The sequence below is a fragment of the Sceloporus occidentalis genome, unplaced genomic scaffold (genome assembly GCF_023333645.1).
Source record: "Sceloporus occidentalis isolate IW3139 unplaced genomic scaffold, rSceOcc1.0.p SCAF_75, whole genome shotgun sequence".
Lineage (NCBI taxonomy): Eukaryota > Metazoa > Chordata > Lepidosauria > Squamata > Phrynosomatidae > Sceloporus > Sceloporus occidentalis.
This window is the reverse complement of record NW_028317055.1, coordinates 72,886-85,533: the sequence shown is the minus strand read 5'-3', so window position 1 is coordinate 85,533 and position 12,648 is coordinate 72,886. Positions and strand designations below refer to the sequence as shown.

The 12,648-nt window shown below is 44.5% G+C and overlaps 1 protein-coding gene across 1 annotated transcript in view; it reads right to left on the bottom strand.

Annotated features, from left to right (window-relative positions):
- The window catches only part of LOC149285883 (folliculin-interacting protein 1-like), a 53,081-nt gene extending 42,533 nt beyond the window's left edge, over positions 1–10,548 (bottom strand). The window contains exons 1-2 of the mRNA XM_089494773.1: positions 10,529–10,548; positions 9,666–9,792 (exon numbers count right to left, since the gene is read on the bottom strand). Of these exons, the coding sequence (XP_089350899.1) occupies positions 9,666–9,792; positions 10,529–10,548 (147 nt within the window). The remainder of the gene's footprint in view (positions 1–9,665; positions 9,793–10,528) is intronic.
- Positions 10,549–12,648: the final 2,100 nt, after the last annotated feature.

Here is a 12,648-nt window from a genome sequence, read left to right as displayed (position 1 = left end):
CGCTTCGGCACTAGCACTACCGGGGAAGCCCAAGGGCTGCTGGAGGGCTCAATAACTCCTAGATCTAACATTTCTCGTATTTCGGACCGCATACCTTCACGTACAGTCTCGGGTACCCGGTAAGCTGCTTGCCGCATGGGAGGCTGCCCCGGGGTCTCCACCTGGTGCACTGCTACAGTAGTGTACCCAGGGGCAGTGGAGAACATTTGATGGCGCTTAGACAGTACATGCCGGGCCTGTTCCCGCTGGGTCGCCCCTAATTGATCCGCAATTCGGATAGCCTCTATGCCCCGTTGGGGTAACTCTGGTAGCGGAAGATCCTCTGAATCCTCTGCGGCAGGGGCACAGATAGCGGCCACCTCGTCGGGCCGTTCCTGGTAAGCCTTAAGCATGTTTACATGGAAGGCTCGTTGAATCCTCCTATCGGAGCATTTGGTTACCAGGTAGGTAGTGTCACACAGTTGTTTCACTACCTGGTAGGGACCCTGCCAGGCAGCTTGTAATTTATCAGACTTAGCCGGCTTGAGGACAAGAACTTTTTGCCCAACTTGCAGAGTGCGGTCTCGGGCGGTGCGATCGTACCACCGTTTTTGCCGCCCCTGCGCGGCTTGAAGGTTCTCCCGAACCATTCCGGCGAGTGCCTTCAGCCGCTCCCGGAACTTTAAGACATACTGTATAACCGGGGTGCCCTCGGTGGTTACTCCCCCCTCCCAATGGCTCCGGATCAACTCTAAGGGGCCCCGTACCTGCCTCCCGTACACCAACTCGAAGGGAGAATACCCGGTGGACTCTTGGGGCACCTCCCGGTACGCGAACAGGAGGTGTGGTAGGTACTTTTCCCAGTCCCGGTGAGAGGTAGCGAACGTCCGAAGCAGTTGCTTCAGTGTTCCATTGAACCTCTCGCATAACCCGTTCGTCTGGGGGTGGTAAGGGGCGCTATACACAGGCTTTATCCCACACAACCTCCACAGCTGCTGGGTAATCTCCGCGGTAAATTGGGTCCCCTGGTCGGAAATTATCTCCTGTGGAAAGCCTACCCTGGCAAAGACCCGAAGTAGGGCATCGGCTACAGTCTCCGCATGTATATTGGACAGGGGGACGGCCTCGGGATACCGGGTAGCATAATCTACCACGGTCAGTATGTACCTTTTCCCCGAAGGGCTAGGCCGGGGTAGGGGCCCTACTATATCCACCGCTATCCGGCTGAAGGGTTCATCTATGATGGGTAGCGGGCGTAATGTGGCTTTCGTCTGGCCACGCCCCTTCCCTATTCGCTGGCAGGTGTCGCAGGTGCTACAGTACTGCTGGATATCCTTGGACAGCCCTGGCCAGAAAAAGGACCGGGTGACTCGGTGATGGGTCCGTCGCCTCCCCAAATGGCCTGCCAGGGGAATGTCGTGTCCAATACGCATGATCTCTTGCCGATACTTTTGCGGCACGACCAGCTGGCGTTTGGGCACACGGGTCTCTCCCTGCCCATCCGTAAGTCGGTATAATAGCCCCTGGCTCCATTCAATTCTGTCTTCCTTGTCCCCACCCGAATCCGCCCCTGCCCGGTCCCTATAGCCCTGTAAGGTCGGGTCATGTAAGGTCTCCTGGGCAAAGTCAGCGGGGGAGGCCCAGGGCAAAGTAGGGGCCGTCGGGGAATAGTCGGGAGGGATGTCAGGGTTAACAGTACTCACCCGGGTCTCGTCCTCGAGGGCGTGGTCCGCCTTCCGTGCCTGCTGGCGAGTGATGGCTCCACACTGCTCGGCGGTGTCATCCGGGTGAAACGCGGTAGTTAGGTGACCCAGATCGTTGCCCAGTAGAACTTCCGCGGGTAGGTTCTTCATGACACCTACTACTACTTCGCGAGCGCCAGCTCCCCAATCCAAATGCACCCGGGCGGTTGGGATTCGGAGCACCTTTCCTCCCGCCACCCGTACAGCGACCGAGTGGCTGGTCTGCTCGGTCGCGGCGACCATCTGTGGCTGTACCAAGGTAATGGTAGCCCCACTGTCCCGTAATCCTTGAGCAGGGCGACCGTTAAGCCATACGACTTGTCGGTGATGATGTCGATTGTCCGAGGCGGCGGCCTGCACCGGGTCGGCCTCGTATAGTACCCCGAAATCCTCTTCGACCCAGTCGTGGTGTGGGGAGGATGATGGAGCCTCCAGGCAATTAGCAGCTGCCCGGATGGGCCCAGCTGGTGGGCGCCCTCCCGGTCTAGCAGCGTGGTTAGCGGTGCATTCCCTATGTATGTGTCCGACTCGATTGCATCCGAAGCACCGGACACCCGAAGGTCGACTGTCCCGGAAGGTAGTGGGCCGCTGTTGTGCCGGGGGTCGAGGTGCGGTGCGGTGAGCCTGAGGTGGCCGAAGTGGGGGTGGTACATAGCGGGCCCCTGATCGGTGCTCCAGTGGGGTAGACCTCCGGGAGTCAATATACTGGTCAGCTAGAACTGCTGCCTGGTCTGCTGTGTGGGGTCGTCGGTCACGTACCCAGTCTCTTACTGCAGGGGGGGTCAAGTCATAGAATTGCTCCAGTATGATCAGCTGGAGGACATTTATGACGGAGGAGGCTTGGCACCCGTGGATCCACCCTTCGGCTGCCCGGGTCATGCGATGCACCCACTCGGTGAAGGGCTGCCCATCTGCACGTCGGAGGCTCCGAAATTTCAGTCTGTGGGCCTCGGGGGTGATACCATATCGAGCTAGTAAGCGTTCCTTTACCCGATAGTAATTGGTACTGTCCGCATCTGGGGTGGCCTCATAAGCCTCCAAGGCTCGTCCCGACAGCCGACTCACCAGTAGTGTCACCCAGTCTGCCGCTTCCACGCCCTGCAACTCGCATTGTCGCTCAAAGATCTGAAGGTATCTATCTATCTCATCCACGCCATCTTGAAATCGGGGAATGGCGTCGTAGGGTAGTTTAGCTTTGTTCGAGGGGCCGCTCCGATCTGTCGTGGGCGCCCGTTCTTTATCTCTCTGGAGCTCTGTGATGCGAAGCTGGGTGGCCTCGCTGACTATCTGGGCGATGAGCGCCTGTGGCGGTTCTGATCCCAGGAGGCTGATACGCCACCGGATTTCTCGCTGGAGCTCTGAAGTTTCAGTGCCCTCCGATGAGGCGAGGCTGTTCCGGTCTCCCTCCATTAGCTCCGCGATCAAGGTAGCCTTTGACTTGTTGCTGGCCGTCTGCCCACGGGCTTCCAATAAGTCTTTCAGCGTCTGCCTCTTCAAGCCCTCGTAACGACGCTCCATTCACTGGAGTGGATTCCCGTTGGTGGTTTGGATCTCCCGGTTCTGAGGAAGCATCCCACCACTGCCACCAATGTGACGAGACCGACCTGTACCCCGACTGGGTACTCCCGCCAAACGTTGCTTCCTCTTGCCGGGACACCGACAATTAACCCCTTCAGCGCCAGGCAGAACCAGCGGTGTAGATAGAAGGGTGGGCTTCGCTGCACCGGAGCTACCTTGGCGCTGTGGCTAGCCGAAGCTTAGCTACACAGCGTGGTTATTGTCCTGAAAAGGACAATACAGGATCATATCAGCCCACCCCAAGCATCAGGCAACACTCATGTTGAGGTGAAAACAGGAACTCCCTTTATTTGGGAACACAGGGGTATTTAAACAGTACAAGGGATTGAGTTACGTCCAATAGACACACAAGGGAATTGCGTCCAATAGACACAAGGGAATTGCATCCAATAGACACAAGGGAATTACATCCTGCCCTCCTTTGCATATGACTGAGTATTAGCACTCAGCCCAGTAGGGGGTCTCTACTGTAGTCTGTGTAAGGAGGGAGGGGGCAGGACATGTGGTACCTGGACAGGGTAGCAAACAAGGGGAACAAAAGCACACACCATAATTACAACATATACCGGGAAATGCAGGTATCACAAACAAGAACTATCACAGACGGTACCGATTCACCCGGGGCCGTCACAACCATCTTCTGGGAAAAAGTACAACGTTGGGAAAATTGTATCGCAAAGGAAAGTGACTATGTAGAAAAGTTTTGAACGTCCCTTGTATGTATGTTATGTATATCACACACTATTCTGTATATAAACATACTGTACATACACACTTAAGAATGAAGCTACGCTGTTTGCACCACAAAAGTCAATATCTCCTCTAGTCACTGAGTAGCCAAATTCTGTTTCTACTGTCTCGTTTTTAAGATCAATAGGCCTTGGATACCGTTGATACTGTCTAGGCTCTTCTTACATCCCTAATAAAAATTATGCGACTAAATAAGCCTTTGAAAGCAACTGAAATAGCACACTTTCTTGGTATTGAATGGATAAGATAGTAACTCGCAATTTATAACATTTTTAATTTTTATGTTTTTTTCTCTTCCTCTCAAAGATGGGGTAGGGGGAATCAGCAACCATAAAGTAAATTTTTTTTTTTTTTTTTTTAATTCAGATTACATTTTCAGTTCAGGTGTTTCCAAACCCATGCATTTTTAGTGTGTCACATGAGATTTTACGTGAAAAACGCTGTCACAAATGAGGGTCAAAAAGTTTTTGTGCGCAATTGGTGCCTGCAACCCCTATAAAAAGGAACAGGTGCACTTTAAATTAACTTTCTAGTATGCTGTAGATGAAATGTCTAAATGTACACGCATACGTTTATACACGCAGTTTCCATAATTAGCTCTGTAAGATGGATCCTGCACAGCAACATCACAGTGAAGATTCAGTTTACAAAAGATGTGCTGGAGAATTCACACAACTGCTCCAAGGTTACAGTCTGGTCGATCTTGGCAACATTAGCAAATAATTCTGAATATTTATTTTATCAATGTAACATGCTTAAATGCATTCATAAGTGGTCTCTGATGGTTGGCAGATTTGTTGGTTTTTTTTCTCCCTAAAAACCACATGGTACATTGGGGAAAAAATCCCTTTGCCCTCTACCCCATTTTGGAAATGTCCACACTTTGTTGTGGAAAAGAGTATTCATAACTGTCCTGGTCCTTAAGGACTTGCTTCTGCGTTCAAAGTTAAACATTTATCATCTAAAATATTTTTTTTTAAAATAAAATGTAATGATTTAATAGTTCAGCTCTGAATTTGGCCACTGGGAGAATTGTTTCACCCATATTTTGCCAATACCTGATACAAACCACAGGTAAACAGGTATGTTTTGGGTTTTTTTACTACTTGTCCTTCAATGGGTTAGACATCTAATAAACGTCTCTCTAAATGTTTTCCCGGCTGTGTCACGAGATATCTGGCAGCTGCTTAATGCGAATCTGGACACCATTTGGCCAGGACACTTAGGATCAAACCTAGCAATGCAAAAACACAAACATTTATTTTCTTTCCTTTGGCTTTCATAGAAATAGGTTTTCACATAATGCCAAGGCTGACTGGTTAATAAAATGTTAGTGGAGTCCAAAAACTCCTGGTATGACATCCCTGCTCAAGGAAAAGCATGGAGGGATTTAGATTAAAAAAAAACAACTAAGGTTTAAAAAAAAAAAAAAAAAAGGATTGAGTTCGGTCTGACTGCCAGTTTCACATATAAAGTGATTCACAGGGCTGTGTTTTAAAAGTCTGGATAAAGCTGTGCAGAGTTTTTCCATTCACTGGAACAACAAAAGACTTAAATGTTTTAGGGCCCTACAAAGTGATTGTGCCGTAAGCAGCTGCCACTTTAGTTCTGTGTTAAATTCAGTCCTTAGTGGACCCATTTCAACGCAAATATGAAGTTACGCACAAACTCAAAAAACTTCTCTAAAGCAGGGAGCACATCTTTATTCTGCATAACTGCAGTATTTTTCTCGTTTATGAAGCAATTTAGATGAATAAAGTAACTTAAAGAAGTTAAAAACTCTCAAACCAATATACAAGAAAATGCTCTTCCATCTTCATAATTTTTTTGTCAGACACAAGGGTGGAGTCCTTGTAAGAAATTCATATCTCAGCTGAAACTCGTGAGCTACAATTGCAATTTATCTCTGACCCAACAAAGTTCCAGGCTATGCGCACCAAGCATGTGACTGACTCGGCCGGCAACCAACAACTCTTACATGCAAAACCACACACACCATGTGTCCAAAGTCAGTCCCTCTGCTTCTGCCTTCTTTTGGACAACTGCTTACTTGTAACCCTAGGGACTTAATAAAGCATGCTGAGCTTCTCAGTCATTACCCTGCGCAACTTTTCTTTCATGAGCATGTAACCTTTAAATAGCCCTGTTCCTCAAGTCTAGATCATGAATATATTCCATGATGAACACTATGGACTTTTTTCATATTTACCTCCTAACTATAATTACGCTTACTGTTAGATATAAAAAAAAACAAAAAACTGGTAACCTTTTTTTTAATGAAGAATGAACCAGAGTACCATATAACCACCATAAATAACTGAGTGTGTATGTGTACAAGAGACCTGTGAATGGGAGATCAGATACATACATGGTCTGTCTATCCTGCACATTCTGTCTGTCTCACGGCACATTCTGAGACGTACAAATGTATCATTTTGCCAAAAAAGCAAACCCCAAAAGCCATTTAAAGAAGGATTATTTTATTTAAGCTATAAAATTTATTTTTTATTTTTTAGTACAATAATTTTAACTTGAAAGACAGCACGGTTTGGGGACTATTTAATTTGGTTGCCCTTTTTAGCAAAGGGTTGTATTAATTATGGCGTGTACGAATTACATCAGACAACAAACATGGATGATCTTGAAAAAACTCAAAACCAACCAACATTTTAAAGAGATTATATTAGGGCTGAAACAACTAATCGATAAAATTGATAATGAAAATCGTTGTCAACGATTTTCATTATCGATTAATCGTATCGATTTTTATCGATTATAAAAATTATAATCCGACCTCAAACAGAGATCGGATTATAACACTAGAATCCAGATCCCCCGCAACGCTGCAGGGGACCTGGATTCCCCTCACTGTCGGCCGGTCTCTCACTTCCGTCTCTCTCCCCCTCCCATACACCCCTCTGACTCCTCCCCCCTCCCATACATCACTCTGCCTCTCTACCAGGCTCCGTTACGGACTTCATAGAAGCCTCAGCGTAAGTGAAGGGCAGTAACGGAGGCTGTCTGTGCGCATCGTTTAGACCCCCACCGGCTGACAGAGGATCATCCTCTCTGTCAGCCGGTGGGGGTCTGCATCGCACAGACAGCCTCCGTTACTCACCTTCACTTACGCTGAGGCTTCTATGAAGCTGCAGTGAAAGTTCCTGTCAGTAACGGAGCCGGGTAGAGAGGCAGAGTCAGAGGGGTGTATGGGAGCCACCCTCCCATACACCACCCTGGCTCCTCCCCCTCCCATACGGCACTCTGCCTCTCCACTCGGGTCCCTGGTGTCTTGTGAACCTCCGTGGCTGACAGGAGGCAGAGTGGAGTATGGGAGGGGGGAGGAGGCAGAGTGGAGTATGGGAGGGGGGAGGAGGCAAAGTGATGTATGGGAGGGGGAGGAGCCAGAGTGGAGTATGGGAGGGGGCAAAGTGGTATATGGGAGGGGGAGGAGGCAGAGTGGAGTATGGGAGGGGGAGGAGCCAAAGTGATGTATGGGGGAGGAGCCAGAGTGGTGTATGGGAGGGGGAGGAGCCAGAGTGGTGTATGGGGGGGAGGAGCCAGGGTGGTGTATGGGAGGGGGAGGAGCCAGAGTGGTGTATGGGAGGGGGAGGAGCCAGAGTGGTGTTTGGGGGGTATTATGAATTTCAGGGCATATAGGGGGTATAAGGCATATCGATATTAGGCATATCAGGGGGTAAAAGGTATATCAGGGGGCTCAGTTGCATATCACTGGCATATAAGAGGTATAAGGCATATATGGGGGCAGAGTGGCAAGATGGGGGTCAGATGTGCATAACTGTGGGCAGTTTGGTAAATAAAAGAAAATATAAACAAGGCTTTTTTCTCATAGTTTTTATTAAATATGAAAAATAGTTAACATATGAATTAATATTTACTAATAACTGTATTAAAACCTAGTTTGAGAAACACTGTGTTTGGGTTCTTGTAGCTTTTATTATTATGTCAGTAAAATAAGAAGGTGAATAGAGAGAGGCCATTGTGATAAAGAGATGAAAGTGTAAATTGTACGTTTTTTATTACATTATTTTAAATTGAAAAAAATTTAAATTTTTTTATCCGATTAATCGAAAAAATAATCGGCCAACTAATCGATTATTAAAATAATCGTTAGTTGCAGCCCTAGATTATATATAAATATTAAACACATACCTATTGTTTATGCTATATCTTTAAATAAGAATAAGCACAGATACACGGAATATATTAATGCAGCATAGGAGCTTTCATTTAAGGGTAAGGTCATAGTAAACAGCCAATGAAAAAAATCAAGGGACTGGTCGGACAAATCCCTGGAACTAGGCAGCAAAGGATCCAAAAACCCTACTGCTGATGTTAAAATGTCCATACTATTTCATATTGATGTCAATTGAGATCTCTATCCCCACTGTCTAAGAAATCAGACTCCAAGAAATTTTTTACCTGGCTCCTAAAATTGACCTAAGAATAGGCAGAGTGACAAAGGCACTAAATCAAAGAGCACAAATGAGTGCTCTTGAATAATGTCTGCAGAACTGTTGTGAAAACACTGAGAATATAGTTGTTTTTTTTTATACATCACACCATGTTTTTCCACATGGAAAACATTTTCACTAGATAACTGTTAGGAGATAATTCCAAAAGAAAAGAAAATAATTACAAATAATGAAAACACTTTTTCATCCACTCTTGCAATGCCTGTGGAGTGAGCAAACCACTTTACCCTATTTGAGATGTCTTTACATGTGCCAACTAATTTCATATTTAATTTATGTGAAACTTGCCCATTTTGCATGTGTGTGTTTCTGTGTGTAATTAAAAATGGCCAGCATGGAACTGGCTACCAGGAACTGTGAATATCTGGAAGTTAAGTCTGGGTTATAAATACGTTTTTAAAAACAGATTTAGTCTAGTCAGGGAGAAGATCATATGTCTTGACAAGGTCACAAGGTGTGATCTGCCACTTACGAGGTCAGTGCATAAACCACTTAACTGCTCCTCCTACACCATGCACATGATCTTTAGTGTAAATATTTGAACCCCAGCAGAACTGCTGTCAGCATATTCTGGATACCACATGTCAGCGACTTTCAAGTAACAAATCACCCTAAAATGCAGAGTGCTGGCAAGAAACAAGTAGCATGTGACTGAGAGGCAAAGCATTATGTGCCAAAGTCCCATTAGTTTTATGCTTTTATAAACAAAAATTTAAAAAACAGTAAAAAAAACAAAAAAAAATGCACAGCTGCGAAAATGACCATATTTGTAAAGAAACAAAATAAAAAAAATAGCAACACACACTTTGTATTTTTCTACAACACTACCCTAAAAATTTAACTTGAGATCTGCAGTAGTATGAGAGCTGCAGCCATAACCGTATCTCCAACCAGAGCTGCACCTAGGCAGGTGAATGGGGTGTACCCCACCAAGGGACTCTGAGTAGCCTTATTTAGAATTTATGAAGATACTTTCTTCGCTAGGTAATGATCATTCACAATTGTTACCGCTAAAGAAAAAAAATCACTTTTTGGTAGAGCAGATCTCCAATTTGTACTCCTGCATTTTTTTTATATACTAGTGAAGTAGTTCTAATATATTTTTACTTAAAACACAACTTACCGACACAGAAAGATCATCTGTCTTGCGTTTGGAACTGGAGTCAAACAAGACATTTCGTCCTCGTTTTTCACAGTCCTGATAAACAATCAGGCGGATTTGGCTTGGATCAAATTCATGGGAAGGCCAACTGTGGAAATAAAGACAGGACTGCTTATCTGGCATGGCAATCTTTACACAAGATGAATCCAAATAAATTTTGAAAACATGATAGCGCTGATCCAAGAGTTAAATATAAGTTTCTTATTTCATACTTTAAAGGAAACTTGATTAAGGTATACGCTGTTGCCGACTATGACCCGACAGGAATGACTTGCACTATGCATACTCCCATTTAAATATACAAAACATAAATTTACAGCCGCAGAAGAACCCATGTGACATTTCTTTATGTTAATAGTATATATTAAGTACAGGTCTTTATATAAAGTTGTACACTAACACAGAAAATGGGCTACTATATAAAAGTATGATGTGTATATTTCAAATATGTCCCCCCGGCCATGGTTCCCCTGCTCACCTACCATATAAAAACTTCACAGAATACCCCTTTGCCTTAGCCTGGTAAAATCAATTTACATAACACTATGTATCTAAACAATTGTTCCACATATAGACATAGGAAATAAAGTATAAAATAAAGCCAAAACTATGTGTGGTGGCCACGGGGTGGAAAAAACCCACTAAAGGCAATGTTTTTGCAATCACTGGGTGGCAAGAATGTGCTAAACCACAATTTGTGTCTCATAAGTGGCCATGTTGGAAGATATTTTGAAGAGGATTACTTTTTTTCTCATATGGTACTGCACATTGTGTTGTGTTTACCTAATGTGGCAAACAGCCATTGAGAAAAGTGAAGGACTTACTGCTTATCTGGAGTATACATTATCGAAAGCTAGATAAGTACAGTTTTCGTGACAGTATAGACCTTGCTTAAAATAGCCTGAATACGGACACCAGCAGTCACATCTATAACCAATGTATCAAAATGAAAAACAGAGCTGGCTTATCTCTGAAACTTCAGCAATACAATGTGTGAGTGTGTTATAAACACTGCTTTAGTATTCACTATTACCAAAGGGGCTCTTCTTGCAAACATCACAAACTTATTTTCCGAAGCAGCTTCCTGCCAGGCCTAAAAAGTGTGTGCTGAAACACAGTAACCCCTAGTGGCTAGGTTTAGAATTGCAACTGTCACCTTTGCAAACCTACTGAAAATATGTAAAATATTAAAAAAGAGAAAACAAAACACAGGTAACATACACCTGTTATATAAGGTTCTTACAAAAGAAAAATACAAAAGTAAAATATCTAGCCAAAAGTAGATTTATTTACTAGTTATCAAATGGCATTAAGGGATCCTACTGACTGACTGTTCACAGTTTTACTGATATGTCCCTGCAAACATGTAGTGTTACAATTACCTAGGGTCAGGAGTAAGCTAGGTGTGTCTGTCACATGGCTTATGACAAAGCAGCACGCCACTTTGCACAGGGGTCATTTACATCACCATTAAAAAGCCTGATGTTAGTAGGGCTGCAACAACTAATCGATAAAATCGATAATGAAAATTGTTGCCAATTTCATTATCGATTAGTTGAATCGATTATAAAAGGGTTTTTTCAGCGCAAACGCTCTGAAAAATACCCCTCGTTTTATAATCCGTTTCAGTGTGACTCACAGCAGTTCCTACTTACCAGTCCCTCCCTGCAGTCACTGCCGATTGGCTGCAAGGGGGACCGAGAGAAATAAAGGGGTGGGGCCAAATTGATGTTTGGCCCTGCCCATTTCCTATAGCGTCCAGATGGCTCAGGAACTCATCTGAGTATAAAATTAATATTTGGGCTGCTGAAAGTTAGTGGAGGTGGGGGCTAAATTAGGGGCAGTTATAGTTAATGGGGTGTTTAGGGTTAATTTAGGGGCAGTTAAGGTTAATGGGGTGTATAGGGTTAATTTAGAGGCAGTTGTGGTTGATGGGGTCTTCAGGATTAATTTAGGGGCAGTTATGGTTAATGGGGTCTTCTCTTCAGGATTAATTTAATGCTGAGGACTGAGGGTTAATTTAATTAATTTAATAAGGTTTACTTAAGGTGCAGTTAGAGGGAAAGGGGAGCAAACTGAGGGGAATCTAAATCCTGGGGGCAGTGAAGATTAACCCTGTATTTATTTATAAAAGTATTGTGTCTGTGAATGAGTCTGTAAATCTATGAGTGCACTATGGCATATCAGGGGGGTTTATGGCATACCTAGTTAAAGTGCAAAAAAAAAGTCCAAAAAGTGCAAAAAAAAGTCCAATTTCCTAAGACAATATTAAAATATAAAATACAGTTATTACAAAAAGAAAAACGACCTCTTGTTTTAAATAATAATTTAACCTATTAAAGTTTATTACATATGCTTTCAGCGATTTAAAAATAAATCAAAAGTTCTTGTACGGTACCTGGACTGCATCCTGGTTTGATCTGCAGCTCCACTTTTTCCAGAAATAATAAATAATAAAAAATAAAATAAAAAAAAAGAGACCCAAAATGTGCAGACTGCCAGCCAGTTGTTAAAAATAGCAATAAACCATGCTCAGCTGAAACCACAAGGTTGTCAGGTGATGCATGAGGAGCTGTAATCTGAACAATACTCTGTCCAGGCTGTGTTTCAAAGTGCTCAATGCAATCCAGACCAGAATAGCCACTTTAAGCATTTCATGTGCCAGGGGCAAAAGCTGTACTTTTGTACAGGGATCCATTTAACCAAAGCGGACTCTTGAGAGTCTGCAAACAGCCCTTTCCTTCTAAAGGTTGGTGATTTATCCAACAGTAAGCTAAAGCCTGTGCTCTGTGATGACAGTGCTGTGCACCAGCAGAGTTTTGATCCCTTCTTAAATAAGTATCATATCACCTGACTATACTCTCCTGACAACTGTGACCATGCATCTCCTGGGCCACAAAGTGTCAAGTTGATCAATGTGAAGGGGGGCAGAGAGGCTGCAAAA